General features: G+C 45.5%; 1 protein-coding gene across 1 annotated transcript in view; it reads left to right on the top strand.

The window, feature by feature from the left end:
* Positions 1-8453: 8453 nt before the first annotated feature.
* Positions 8454-15648, top strand: part of IGFN1 (immunoglobulin-like and fibronectin type III domain containing 1) — a 48280-nt gene continuing 41085 nt past the window's right edge. The window contains exons 1-4 of the mRNA XM_006892109.1: positions 8454-8480; positions 8716-8770; positions 10996-11115; positions 12447-12586. Of these exons, the coding sequence (XP_006892171.1) occupies positions 8454-8480; positions 8716-8770; positions 10996-11115; positions 12447-12586 (342 nt within the window). The remainder of the gene's footprint in view (positions 8481-8715; positions 8771-10995; positions 11116-12446; positions 12587-15648) is intronic.

The following is a 15648-nucleotide window of genomic DNA, read 5'->3' as shown; positions in this document are numbered from 1 at the left end:
TGGGACCAGTCCTTGGAGAAGGACATCATGCTTGGGAGGGTGGAGGGACAGTGCAGGAGGGGAAGACCTTGGATGAGATGGATTCACTCAGTGACTGGGGTAATGCGGGTAGATGTGTCAGAGATGATAAGATTGGCTCTGGATAGAGCAGGTTTTGGGGCTGTTGTACATAGGTCATTATGAGTTGCAAGTGACTTGATTGCGCATAACAACAACAATAGTCTTGTGAACAGCACAATTTTATTGCATGACATTTGTGTTTTGCATGTAAATGAGATGATTGAAAATACTATGTCTAGGAAAAGAATGGATAGATAATGAACACTGCATTAGATCAGGTGAGAGGAAAAGCTGTCCGAAAGGAATATAGGATTAGGCATTAGATGCATGACAACAATCTGGAATAAGGGATGCAAAATAGAGAGAGCTGAGGGGGTTGAGGAGAGTCGAAGAAAATGTGCAACAATGAAAAAAATTAAAACATTTTCAATGTAAAAAAATGAGAGAGAAAATACCATGTCTTGGGCCATGTACATCTTAATTCTCAAAATTTTTGTGGAATTTTAAAAAATTTATTCATTGTGGTACATCTTCTCCTCCCTTCACTCTCCCTACCTTAGGTCACTCCACAATGTACCCCTTGTTCCAGATTATTATCATACAGCTAGTGCTTAATCATATTTCTTTTCAACCAGTTCTTCCCCTAAACTGTTCTAATGCAGTGTTATTATCTACCCACTCTTACCCTATTCCCTCTCCAATACTGTCCTATGTCTGTCCAATTTTATAATAGTGGTGTTGTACAGTATTTATCCTTTTGTGACTGAGATATTTCACATGGCATAATGTCCTCAGGTTCCCCCTGTGTTGTGTAATGTTATACTATTTCATTGTTTTTCTATGATGAGTAGTATTCTATTGTGTGGATGTACCACAATTTTTCTATCCATTCATTTATTGATGGGCATTTGGGTTGCTTCCATTTCTTTGCTATTGTGAATAATGCAGCAAGAAAAAGGTAAACAATCTAATCACAAAATGGGCACAGGATGTGAATAGACACTTCACTAAAGAGACAGTCAGATGGCAAACAAACACATGAAGAAATCTTCAAAATCTCTAGCTATCAGAGAGATGCAAATCAAAATAACTATGAGGTATCATCTCATTCCAGCAATAATAGCAAAGCTCAACAGGGCAGCAAGCAACAAATGCTGGCAAGGTTGTGGAGAGAGTAGAAATTTTATCCACTGTTAGTGGGAATGTAAAATGATACAACCACTATGGAAGGTGGTCTGGCACTTTCTCAGTTGGAAAAAAAAATACCATTTGACCCAGCAATGGAATTGCTGGGAATATACTCTAAAGAAAGGAGAGTCACAACTCCAACAGATGTATGCACACCCACGTTTATTGTTGCATTAATCTTTGAGATTTTTTTTTTGGTGTGGCAGATTTGCAGAATACAATGCACCATTTGATTTCCTGACTACTACTCCCATGAACAGTAACTGCCAATCCATGTAAAATGGAAATCCTTACCAACATATTCTACATGTACCATGATACTGATTATTGGTTTGAACATGTGGATCCCCCCCTTTACACTGAGATGTAATCCAGACTAGAGCCTATAGTGATGCTTATCAGTAAGTGCTTTAAATATTCTTCATTTTCTGCAGGCAAGCTTGTGCCATCTACACATCACAGGTTGTTCACAAGTCTTCCTCTAATCCTGATGTTGCATTCTTCTTCACAGATTCCATTTCTAGATGACTGGCTCTGCATATAGATCAGAAAAATACAGTGAAAGGCTGCAGCCCTGACCAAAGGAGAATTGATGCGTTTGAATTACAAAATCAGAGAAAAATACTGAATATGCTAACATTGACTGCCAGAAGAATGAGCCAAGCTGTATTAGAATAAGTTCAACTAGAACACTCCTCAGACCCAAGGGCGGTGAGACTTCTGCTCACTTACTTATGGTATGTTATCAAGAGGGACCAGCCTGGAAAAGGACATCTAGCTCGGCAGAGCAGGAAGTTCATGGAAAACAGAGGAAAACGTGCAGTGAGGTAGATTTACACAGTGGCTGCAACACCGAGCACAGCAGTGGTGATGAGGATGGTGCCGGGCTGGGGGGGGCGGGTCTGGTTGTTGTATACGGGATCTCTAAACTCGAGACAACTCTATGGGACCTCACACCACAACCAACAACAGGGACTTACCACGTGCCATGATTATTTACAAACAGACACTTTTCTCTGTGAAATGATCAATGATATGAAAACACAGCCTTAGAAAGCAGAGTGGGTTTCAGTCTTGTTTAGCAAGAGTGGTTTGCTCATCTCCTTGCAATCTTGTTCTCAAGGGAACGGCTTCCTGGGATGGTTATGTAGCTGGCGGTGCATCTTTCCAGTCCTTCACCCTAGCTGTCATTAGGGCTCCATAGGGTATTCAGTGTCTCAGTGTTCAGAGGTAGATTGGCAGGCTTTACAGCCAAGACAATTTCGCGTGCACTTGAACCTCCAACCTCCAGTTGACAAACAGCAAAGCCGGTGCTATTTGCACTAAGGGCTTCCTCTCTCCTATAAGGGAAGCAATTCCCAGGGCACACGGTTCTAATCCACCTACTGCTCTACAGGAGAAGGATGGGCAATCTCTTTCTGATTACTGACTCCTTTGGAAAACCCACCGGAGGGTCAAGTATGTGTCAGTTCGACTCAATGGCATACAACAACGAACGACATAAGGGAAGCAGGGAGCCCTGGTGGCTTATTATTGTGTAGCATAGAGACGGAACCGACCTCCAGCAGGTTTACAGAGGCAGTTAATCACATGAGAGGAGACTGCCCATCCTTCTCCTGTGGAGCAGCTGGTGGCCTCAAACCGCATACCTTCAGGATTGCAGTGCAGCTTGCCACTAGGCTACCAGAGCTCACCGCGAATGGTAAGGAAATGTGCTGTTAACCTAAAGGTTGTCTTGTTGTTTGTTGTTATGTGCCGTCGAGTCACCTGCGACTCATAGCGACCCTATGTACAACAGCCCTAAACTCCGCCCTGTCCTGTGCCAATCGCACTGTCTCCGACACTCCCATCCCAATTATCCCAGTCACTGAATCAATCCACCTCATAGAGGGCCTTCCTCTCCTGCGCCGTCCCTCCACCCTCCCAAGCATGATGTCCCTCTCTAAGGACCGGTCTCTCCTCACAACATGTCCAAAGTATGTTAGACGGAGCTTCAGAATCTTTGCCTCCAAGGAGCCACCCACCCGGTTTAACCCTTTCCAGGACAAATCTGTTTGTTTTCCTAGCAGTCCATGGTATTCTCAATATTCTTCTCCAGCACCACAGCTCAAAGGCATCAATTCTCCTTCTATCCTCCCTGGTCATTATCCAACTCTCTGATGCATAACAAGTGATTGCGAAGACCATAGCCTGTATCAGACGCACCTTAGTCTCCAGAGAGACACCACTGCTCTTCAGTACTTTGAAGAGGTCCCTAACAGCAGACTTTCCCATGGCAATGCACCTTTTAATTTCCTGGCTGCTGGTGCCAAGACTGTTGATTATGGAGCCAAGCAAACTAAAGCTGTGTACAATCTCAATCTCTTCACCATCCATCCTGATGCTGCCAATTGGTCCAGTGGTGAGAATCTTTGTCTTCTTGACATTGAGCCTCAATCCATATTGTAGGCTGCAGTCCTTGATGCTCTGCAGCAGGCACTTCAGGTCCTCTTCAGTTTCAGCAAGCAGGGTTGTGTCATCCGCATAACGCAGATTGTTGATAAATCGTCCACCAATCTTGACCCCACATTTCTCCTCATAGAGCCCAGCCTCCTGGATAATCTGTTCTGCATATAGGTTGAAAAGGTGTGGAGATAGGATGCAAATCCACCAGCTGTTCTGCAGTAGAAAAATGGGCAATCTCCTCTCGTGATTTACTGTCTCTGAAAACCTGCTGGAGGGTCAGCTATGGGTCGGTTCAGACTCGACAGAACACAACAATAAGGGAAGCCACACCGGCTGTATACCAATCTTTGTGCCCCTTCAGGTGAATCATAGTGCTTCTCCATATCCCCATACCCACATAGGAAGAGGCAGGAGTTAAATTAGACCCACACAATCCTGGCAGTTCTGAGTGCAGAGTTGGTCAGAGGCTGCTTTCAGCCATATTCTGGCTCTTCTGCTCACTAGCCATGTGACTACAGGGAAGTGAATCTCTCTGTCACTATTTCACTTCTGTCAAATGAGGTTAGTATTAAATTCCACTTTTTGGGTTAGTTGCACGGACTAAATAAGATAGTATTTCTTATAACTTGGAAGCACTACCGACACTTAAGTTCTACTTAAGGGTCAAGTACTGCGTGCGTTTTTTCATTTAGTAATTTTATTGTTGGATTATTGCTGGTACCCTCAGAGTTCTTGTCCAGTTCTGCTTTTCCAGAAAGCTCTGCATTGCCCCATATTTTTACCCCTGTTGTGGTCTATCTAACGCACTCACCATGAATGTGGAGCAGAGATTCCTCCCCCTGGCTAGGAGCGACAAAAGGACCCCTTCTGAAACTCCAGGCCAGCTGTGCCTGCTCAAATTGGGAAACTGGTTCCTGCCTCAAGTTTCTCTGTTGCTGAAAGCTGGTTTTATGAGCATGAAATTGTCCTCACGGCCTCCAAGGTCTTTATTCCTATAAAACCTCAAGGGATTCATTTCATTGCAGGTGGAGTGACAAAGACAGGAGCTAGGCCTGACTCAGAGCCTGGGCAGGAGAGGGGAGGGAAATTGACCAGGCAGGAAGCCATGGGGGCAAGGGGCTGATTCAAGTAAGTGGGACCAGATGGTGAGGACCTGACAGCATCCAGACAGGCCTGTTGTGAAATGCAGGGAAGGGTGTTGTCTGCCTCACTCAGCCCTCACTGTCCTGGGTTAGCCATGTGACTGGAATACAGTTCCACCCTGACACCATGTCCAGCAAGGAAGTCCATTCAACGGGGCAGTTGTACAGAGAGTGCACACCTGTATAATGTTCACACTTATTGCGCATATGTCTTTAGTTATAACAATGACTTCCCAGCCCATCTAACCAGACATCAGTGAGGGCAAGACAGGACATTGTCCTTCAGACAGAGTCCTCAGTGGCTTACCCAGATGGGCCAGAGCCATACACACACTCACACCTAGAGCTGATGGCTGCCTCTAGATGAATTCAAACTCTCCTTCCCAACTCACACGAAATGATGCTGGTTATAAAGTCCACAACCTCATCTGCGGAATACAGCCTGCGAATCACAGACTGGAGACTGTTAGAATTGGTCTGATCAGAGCTCATCTTGTCTAACTCATGCCATGCAGAGTACAAGGGTCCTGAAAAGAAGTTTCTGCAGGGCATGGATCTCTTAATGGGATTTGGGTGCCATTGAGTTGATCTTGACTAGAGACCCTACGTACGTCCAGCAAAATGAAATGTGTCATCTTCTCAGACCTGCTCTTGGCACCTGCCATGTGATGTATTTCCCTTCAGTAGGAGCAGGAGAGCATTAATAAATGGTGACACGTACCCTGGATGGTCACACACACGTGTCTGCACTGAGAGACAGCAAATAGTACATGCATGTCCTCCCTCTCAAGCACTCCTGCTAGGAAAACAGAGACTTGCTCCTTTCAGGCTTCTCCATCGTATAACCTTATTACACATCCTGAGAGACTTTTCTTGGGATTCCTCCATGGGCTATGCAGCAGTGAGGCCCCTCACAGCCCAGGGCTCCACAGTAAGATTAAGAATGAAGTTACCAGACCTTCCTGCTGGCCTCTCATTTCTGCTTTTCTCTAATCCCTCCCCCATCCTGCAGCCAAAATAAGTCTTAAAAAAAAGTCAATCTTATCCTGTCACCACCCCTCCTCCTGCTTAAACAAACTTCAGTAGCCCTTAGGACAAAGATTGAAATTCTCAAATGACTTCAAAGCCTGTAAGAGTCCCCAAGGAAAATGAGGGGGTCTTATCACCTTTCTCCTCCTGATCCTTGCCTGCCCACCACACTTCTTAAGAAAATCTGTTGCCAGCTTTCCTATCCCAGCTTCCTCTTTCCATCTATGCAGGCTCAAAAACTATTATCTATCCTGTCAACTTCAGCTTCCAGTCCAATTGACCAGATCAACCTTTCTTTCCTTTAAAAAGCTCCTAAGAAAAAAAATACTATATGCCACAGGACAATCTAGAGAGCATTATGCTGAGTGAACTAACTCAGTTTTATAAGGACAAATACTGCATAAAAATCATTATAACTAGTAAGATGTGGATAAAAGGGCAAGAGAAGAAGGGGCAGAGGGTGAGGAGGGGAGGAAATCACTAGGATGAAAGAGTTTAATAAGTGGATGGGGCCACAGTAAAAGAATTAAGAAAGATCAAATGGGGACCTGAAATGATGGGGTAATAGTAGATCAATGGTGATTAATTTAATAAAATACATTGCACATGAGTGATCATTTGAACTACAACTTGAATGCAGGTATGTGTGAAATACAATGTACATGAATTATACTAAATGTATATGAATTTTCTATGCAAACCAATAAAATATAAAAATAAAATGGAGAGGAAAAAAATGAAGCATCAAAAGAAGATTGGTCAGATATTGTAGTTAACTCATTATGTTAGTCCATTGTAATTGATGTTATAAAAATACATATGAATGACTAGATGAAAGAATAATTAAAATGTTATAAATATTAAAAAATCTCAACACCCAAAAGCTCCTAAGAAAGTTCATCTCTTCCTGGAAGGCTTCCTGGCTGTGCACAATCCCCAGGGTCTCTGCCCTTTGGGACCATGTCCTCCTGCCTATTTGGGTCTGTGACTACTCTTGAAGCAGATGCCTCTTCGATCCCATTTTGGTTGTGATCCCTCAGAGGGCAGTGGCTGTATGTGTCTGTCTGACTTACGGTTTCAAGGGTCCCAAGGGATCAGCTAACTGAGAAATGAAGACAATGATGATGAGAATTCTTTTGTGAAAAGGGGTGACATGTAATGAGGCAACAGAGAGTGCCAGCAGCACAATGAGTAGGTGCTCAGCTGTTACAGGAAAGGTCTGCAGTTCAAACCCACCAGCTGCTTTGTGTAAGGGGGAAATGACCTGGCAGCCTGCTCCCATAAAGATCGCAGCCTGGAAACTGATGAGGCCACTTTACTCTGTTGATTCCTATGAGCGGAATCAACGTGACAGCACACAACACAAAGAGGCAACATGGAGCAAACTTGCATTATTAAGCTCTCTGGTTAGGAGCTTAAAGGTCTGTAAAACGAGAAGTCAAGTGAGCTGATGTCACAGGACCCTTCCATCTCTGACCTCCTCTGAGGCTAGGCATTAACCCTGGGGGGCCTGCCCTGCCAAGCAGGACTGGAGGAGGAGGAGGGAGGCGGAGTGAGTGGGAGGGACACAGGGAGCCAGAGGAGTCTGTGTGACCTACATCTGCCCAGGCCCTGCCTGTCTACCCGCAGTCCGATCAGAGCCTCTGGCAGCGAGGGAGAAAGGAGCAGGCAGGAGGCTGGAGGCCTCCGTGAATCCAGGTAAGTGGACACCACACACCTGGCTGCCCACACCAGGCGGAGTAGGGCCAGAGAATGCAGACATTAGCCTGACTGCTGCCTTTTCTGCTCAAGAATGGAGAGGCAGTGGCCCGGGGACATTTCCAGTGGTCTGTTACCCCTAAGATACATGTATCTCTAAGATAATTCAGAGGAGATCATTTTAATGAGTTCTGTCTTGTTGCTAATTTTCTGAGAACTGCGCAGTTTAGAAAGTGTTAGGATGACTTGATTTAAAAAACTCACCTGCCCAGAATAAGGAAAGACCCCAGGATTGGGACTTATCACATCATCTTGACTATTCACAACTAAGCGAAGACTCATGTGGCCCTCCTTCCCTCACTGCCTACCATCGGAAAAGCTGAAGGGAGCAGGAACCCACTGGCTAAACAGAGGATGGGGGCTGAGGATGGAGGACCGTGAGGATCTAGGGAGAGAGACACACTCAAGGGTCCAGTGATGAAGAAAGTCCTCTTGAGAGACTGACGTAGGGACACAAGCTGCTGTTTGGTGCTGAGAAATAGATTCCTTCTCAAATCTGAGCAATGCACTATGACGAGGAGAATTCCCTCCTTCGTCATCCTCTCCAACTGAAACATCTTCCCAATCCCCAATCAAGTAGATTTTCTGCTCTTTGTTATAACATGACCTTGTGTCAAATTGGGCCTATTCTGGGAGAGGACGGAGATCCAAGGGATGAGATGGTTTAGTGGAGGGCAGCCCCCAAGTTCCCACAGAAGGTCTTCATTCTCAGCTGGGACTTACAGGCAGGAGACAAGAGGGAGGGCCAGTGGCATTATCGTTATGCTTCTTATGTGTGGCAAATAGCTGAGTAACTGGTAGGGGCTGCCACTCTTGGTAGTGGTGGAGGCGATGACGATGATGATGATGGCAATGAAGGTAACTAGGTTGGGCTCACAAGACTTCAGTGGGGGTCTCCGGCAGGTATCTCATCTTCTACCAGATGGGCTGTGCTAGGGCGTGGGCTCCAACGAGCCAGCTCCGGCCCTCCCTCCACGGCCAGCAGGGCCCTTCCCCGTTGGTGGCTGCCCTCCTTCCTGCCCGTCCTCGTGACTCCCTGCCCCGTGGTTGTCCGTGGCGCCTGTGGCCCATGGCGTGCCTGTGACCGCTCCAGAACGCGCTTGGCCCATCTCGGGCAGTCCAGCGCACTGGGGGGCAGCAGCTGGGCTGTAAGCGGACGCCCCGGGGCTAGAAGAGCCAGTGGGTGGGCAGTTGTGAAATGAAAAGATGTCAGTCGGAAGGAGGAGTTTACTCCGTCAGTCATGGGTGATTCTATATCAGCAAAAGGGCTCTTTGGGTAAGGATTGGAATCTCCCAAAATGGAACCTCTTGGCCACAGGCCAACCATCACAGGAAGTGGGATTGTTGGAGACTTGTCTATGATTCCCCACAGTCCCACCCATAATTCTCACAAAGGAAGCTCCCATGCCAGATCTAACCCCCTCACTCTCCCGGGCGGTACTCCCCACTGACCATAAGATATATCCAACTGAGAGGAGCTCAGGAGAGGCTTGGCGGTGGTGCTGAGAGGCTGGAAAACACTGTTATTTGCCTCACGCTATCATTCACGGGGTTCAGAGAGGAGTGGATGGATTTATGAGGATCCCACTGGTCTGGGTTGGAAGAGTTTCAGAGCATCCAAGTCAGAGACTGTCCCCCACTGATTTAACAAGCTGAAGAATTTCAGATTGGTTGGAAGTGAGAGGCGGAAGGCTTCTGGACTCTGCTGGAAAATAGCAGAGTTGAAGGAGGAGCCAGGAGGTTCAGAGAATATCCTTGGAGAATTCGCATGCCAAGATTAAGGAGATCAGGCTGTTAAACAGAGGGAAGGATCCTAAATGTCCAGAGTCTGACTCCATGGAGTTTGTGAAAGTTCACATTGTCCCTTCTGAAAGGCCATGAGGCGTGGAGTCCCATCAGGTGGTCATCGGCTCAGCGTCATTGTTTCTTCAACTGGGAAGACATCAATTGAGAAAAACTAGACTCCTTCCTTATCTCTGGGAAACAGGTTTTTCTGGGGTCAGGGCTTTGCAAGGCACCCATCAGTGTCATCAGTTTGGGGTAGACAATACCTTCTTAGGGACAGCTGCATTTCCCAGCCCCCAGTCCTGATATTGATGGGCTAGGAAGTGTGGGGTAACTCCAGCCTTGCCCGTTCACAAACAATTCTACCTTCTCTCCCCAGGAGACCAGGGTCCGCCCTCAGACAGCACCTACTATGGCAGGTGAGAGAACTAACCTCTTCCTTCCTCCATCTCTGTCATCTCACCCCCTTGGAGGCATTTGAGTCCCCAGGGTGAAGAGGATGCAAGGGTTTGTAAAGTTCTTTGAAAACTCATCCATCTCTTTGATGTCTTTAGCTTTGGCTTTGAATTTAGATGAGATGTGTTTTCCGTGAGTAGAGTGGTAGGGTCCTCCCCTTGGACTCCTGTTTCCTGAAGAGGGATCTATATAATGCTTCCTATTGTGGCTAGGAGGGGCTATTTCTTGGGTCAGCGAAAGAGAAGAAGACCTCAACCAGGTGGTTGACATGGTGACTGCTGCAATGGGCTCTAATGTGTCAGGAAGTGTGAGGATGGTGCAGGATAGAACAGGGTTCAGATCTTTCATTCATAGGGTCGCTATGAGTCATACTGGATTCAACGGCACCTAACAACAATTACAGTCTTCCCACAGTGACACACTCAGGTTCTTCCTACCAGTGCTCCTGCCCACTTTCCAGGGGCTTTATTCACAGGGCCAGAGGATCACCATTCAGATTCCCACTCTTGTTGTTAGCTGCAATAGCATCAACTGTCACTCACAGAAACCCTTTGGACAACGGAACAAAACTCTGCCTGCTTCTTGGCCATCCTCACACTCTGTACTGTGCTCAAATCCATTGTTGCAGTTACTGTCAGTCCTTCTTGTTGAATGTCTTTCTCTCTTGTTGACCTTCCTTCCACCTTCCCAAGTGAAGCCCTGGTGGCTCAGTGGTGAGGAGTTGCACTGCCAACTCAAAGGTACACGGTTTGAATCCATCATCTGCTCTGCAGGAGAAAGATGGGCAATCTCCGTCTGTGTGATTTACAGCCTCTGAAAATCTGCTGGAGGGTCAGCTATGAGTCAGTTCCAACTCGATGGTCCATAAAACAACCACCACCACCTTTCCAAACATAATGTCCTTTTCACAAGGGCTTCTCCTGACAAAATGCCCAAAATATGTTAGATGAAGTCTCAGAATCTTTGCTTCTAAGTAGCACTCTGATTGCACTAGAAAAGTAAAATATAAACTGTCAGAGGCAACTCTGGCCCAGCAATTGAAGAAAGAAAGGGGTTCTTGCTCCATAGGTGAGTCAAATGATGCTCCATTTTTCACAGATGCTAACCACCCCCTCTCTTCTATCTTCCCCAGCGAAGCCCTTGAAGAAGTCTATCCCTGGGGTGAGCATCCGGCAGCTGGTGGAGGAGATCCCTGAAGGAGGCAGTTTGCCGAGCTTTGAGCAGAGGCCCATCCCTTTGGCTCTGCAGGAAGGTAAAATGTAGGAGGGGAATTGCTGAGAGAAGGCAAGACCCCTGCCCCTGCTCCCACCTCCCAGCATCCCCTGGGGAGGAGGGCTTGGACGCCCACCTTCCTGGGTTGTTTTCTGAGATCTTGGCCCATCATGTATCCAAATAGTGTCTCTCAGAACCTTCTGTGCATATTTGGAGAGCCTAGATCCCTGGAAAGGACAAGGAGCCTGGGGAGCAGAGTAAAGCAGTACTAAAATATACTTCGAAATATCTGTGGAAAGACCAAGCCAACCAAAACTAAACCCACTGCCACTGACTCAATTCCAGTTCACAGCGACCCTGTAGCGCAAAACAGAAACATCCTATAAGATTGCTGAAACTGTGAGTCTTCATGAAAGCAGGCTATTCATCTTTCTCCTTTGGGGATGGGAAAATACTAAAGTGAGGTCAGGGAGAGGTTGTGGTGTTGAATAGTCCCTCTCTCCCACTCCATCCCTCAAGACAGCTGCAGAGGGGTACTGCTGAAACAAAGTTAATATTAACTCTCGCCAACCCTTGCCTTCAGCAAGTCAAGTCCCAGAGACTCATGGGTTGGGCTACAAAGGCCATTCTAGAAGGCCACATGGGAAAAGTTCCTAGGAAGGTCGAGATAAAGATGAAGTGGCCACTGGTGTTCTTCCCCCAACACACGCCACTGTGATGTGTTTCAGTCTGCAATATACTGAAAACATAAAAGAAAGAAGATGCTACTTTATTTTCCTAAATCTGACTTCAAGGCCACATTCAACAAAATTGTGAGAAATCACTAGGAAGGGCCCTCGAGCCTTTGCTATATACTGCATCCTTCTGGGCTGCTCCTGGAGTGAAGCCAAGGTTCTTTGAGGGTTAAAGACTTGGGGCCGGAACCCAAAGCTTCCATATCAACTCCAGTCAAACAGCCAGTTCTCTCCAAGGTTGTCATCACCCCTCTAGACAGTAGACAGGAGACCTACAAAATCCCATCCCCTGCACAGCCTGGTACTCTTCTTAGATCCACTCCCTCGCTCATGGCTGTTGAGATGGAACTGACTCATAGCTGACTGTCCATTTGGTTTCTGATAGCTCAGCTTTTTCCTTTGGAACAGCTGGTGGATTCCAACTGACAAATGCTTCCATTTACCTTGTATGGTTGTGTTTTCTAAGGCGTGAGTGGTTTCAAACAGCCTGAGAAGTGCAGCCTTTGCATTAAAAGCACAATTCCCTATATACTTAGCCACAAAAGCAGCAAAGATACAAAAAGGAGAAAACCTCAATAAAGTCACCCCTTTCCCTCAATCTGTCACTCTCACAGCCTGCCTCTTCTTCATACCACAGGGAAGAATGCCATCTTTCGGGCCGTGGTTGGTGGGGAGCCCAGACCTGAGGTGCACTGGCAGTGCACCAAAGGTGACCTTGGGGACCACAGCAAGTTCCAGATCTCTTCCACCCCTGGAAGCAAGGAGCACGTGCTACAGGTAAGAACCCAGACGCCTCCCCCTGATCTGGGACTAGGCTTTTTGCTATGTCCTCTTGAGGTTTTTCTTCAAAGCTCTCCAGAAGAGCAAGAGATGTTCTTAGCTGAGGCGGAATCCACTCATCTCCATCCTGAGGTTGAAGATTCAAGTTTGCAATTGCTGATCAGGCTTAATCGTGCATTTAATAGCGTTTACCTTTGTGGTCTGTATTCTCTGTTTAAGCCTTTTGTTTAGTGATACTGTGCTGGTCGCTTCCTTATTCCTGGTTGCTGCCTTTATCTTCATGTAATTTATGTCTATTGTTTAGTTGTGGAATTTTTTTTTCCTTACCCACCTTTGCTATCTCTGGTAACCATCAAATAATGATTCTTTCTGTGTGCAAACCATTCCTTAGCTTTTTATAACAGCAGACTCAGACAATAGTCATCCTTTGTGACTGACAAAAATATCACCCAGAATAATATCCTCCAAAGTCATCTATGTTACGTGTGGTGTTTCATGAATTCTATGTTATTATTTATCATCACTCTATGTGTGCACTACAATTGGTTTATCTATTCATCCATTAAAGGGCATTTATTTCCATGTCTTTGCTACTGTGAATAATGTTGCAATGAATGGATGAGTGTGTAAATATCTGTTTGTGCCACAGCTCTCATTTCATTCTGATATATACTTAGGAGTAAACTGATCAGTCAGATGGAATTTCTATTTTCAGCTTCTAAGGAAGGGTCATGTTGTCCAGAGGGGTGGCACTATTTTACAGTCCCACTAGCAATGTATGAATTCTAATCTCTCCACACCCTTGTCAGTATTTGTTGTCTTTTGTCTTACTGAACTTTCCTATTGTTGCTGGGACAAGATACCTCATGGTGTTTACTTGCATCTCTTTAATGACTAATGATAGTAAGAATTTCATGTGCTTACTGGCCATCTGAATGCTCTCTCTCATCTTTAAGGTTTTCTGTGGCTGACTTTTCACCAAGTCTCTCTTCCAAGGAGCCACCCAGGGATTCTAAAGTTCCATCCAGATAGACTGGAACCACCAACCTTTCTGTTAGCAACTGAGTGCATTAACTATCTGCACCACCCAAGGATTCTGGGGTAGTGATGTTATTGTTGACTATGAGTCACGTAGCGACACAATGAATAACAGATCTGGGCCTTATTCTGCACATCCTTACCATCTCTGATGCACTTGAATCTATTGTGACAGTCACTGTGTCAATCAATCTTGTTGAGGATCTTCCTTGATTTCATTGATCACCACCTTCTCCAGCATGAGTCTTTTTCCAAAGACTAGTCCTTCCTTACAGCATACTCCAAGTATGTAAGATGATGTTTCACCATCCTTGTCTCTAAGGAGCACCTTGGTTGTGTTCCCTCCAAGGCAAAGTAATAATAGTACCTACTTTATGAGGTTATTATGAGGATTCATGGTTTATATAATGCATATATCTAGTGCCTTGCCTATAGTGTCAAATAATATTGGTAAATAGTAGTAGTATTGAAGCCACTGACCATTGAATGAATACCTATGATGTACCAGGCTAACAATTTGATCTGATTTATATATTTTAACTTGGCCGTTCTCTGTTGTTGCTAGGTGCAGTTGAGTTGAGGGTGACTCATAGCAATCCCATGAACAACAGATCTGAACCTTGTACTATCCTGTGCCATCCTCACACTTCCTGATACTGGCTGTCACTGTGTCAATCCACCTGGTTGAGAGTCTTCCTGCCTTCACTGATGCTCTGCTTTTCTGAGCATCCTGTCCCTTTCCAAGGAATAGCCCTTCCTAGCAACATGCCTGAAGTATGTGAGACAAACCTTTATCATCTTGGCCTCCAAAGAGCACTCTGGCTATACTTTTTCCAAGACATATTTGTTTGTTCTTTTGGAAGTCCATGAGATGTTCAGTACTCTCTCCACCCCCTCAGCTCAAAGGCTTCAATTGTTCTTCTGTCATCTTTATTCAAGGCCCACCTCTCAGATACATAGCAAGTGATCAGAAAACCATGGCCTGAATCAAACAAACTATAGTGCTCAAACTTACATCATTATTGTAGTTGTTGTTAAATGTCATTGAGTCCCTTGCAACTCATAGTGACCCTGTGTAAAACAGCTCTAAACCCTGTTCTATCCACATCGTCTCTGACACATCCACCCCCATTACCCCGGTCACTTAGTCAATCCATCTCATCCAGGGTCTTTCTCTCTTGTGCTGTTCTTCCACCCTCCCATGCATGATGGCCCTTTCCAAGGATTGGTCTACTCCTTGCAACATGGTCAAAATATGTCAGACGGAGCTTCAGAATCCTTGTCTCCAAGGAGTAGCCTGGTTTCACCCATTCCAAGACAGACCTGTCTGCTCTCTTGGCAGTCCATGGTGCCCTCAATACTCTTCTCCAGCACCACAGCTCAAAGGCATCAGCTCTCCTTCTATCCTCCCTAGTCATTGTCCAGATTCCTGATGCATAGCAAGTAATTAAGAAGACTATGGCCTGTATCAGGCGCATCTTAGCTCCATTCTGACATCGTTGCTCTTCAGTACTTTGGAGATGTCCTGACAGCAGATTTATTTTCCCAACGCAATTAATATTTTTATTTCCTGGCTACTGGTACCAAGAGCGTTGATTGTAGAGCCAAGCAAACTAAAGCAGTTCACAATTTCAATCTCTTCACCATCGATCATGATGCTGCCAATTGACCCAGTGGTAAGAATCTTTGTTTTCTTAATGTTGAGCTTCAATCCATATCAAAGGCTGTAGTCCTTGACCTTCTTGAGCAAATGCCTTAGATCCTCCTCAGTTTCAGCAAGCAAGGTATGTCATCTGTATAATGCAGGTTGTTGATGAGTCTTCCTCCAATCATAATATCACATTCCTCCTCATAGAGCCCAGGCTTCCGGGTGATCTGATATATAGATTGATATAGAGATAGATAGATAGATATAGAGAGAGATAGATTGATATCTATAGAATGAGATAGATATAGAATGAGAGATAGATATAGAATAAGAGATAGATATAGAATGAGAGATAGATATAGAATAAAATAGA

This window comes from Elephantulus edwardii, unplaced genomic scaffold, assembly GCF_000299155.1.
Source record: "Elephantulus edwardii isolate Elephantulus edwardi_28Jun2011 unplaced genomic scaffold, EleEdw1.0 scaffold00110, whole genome shotgun sequence".
NCBI lineage: Eukaryota > Metazoa > Chordata > Mammalia > Macroscelidea > Macroscelididae > Elephantulus > Elephantulus edwardii.
Note: the sequence above shows the minus strand (reverse complement) of the source record. Positions and strands in the feature narration are given on the sequence as shown.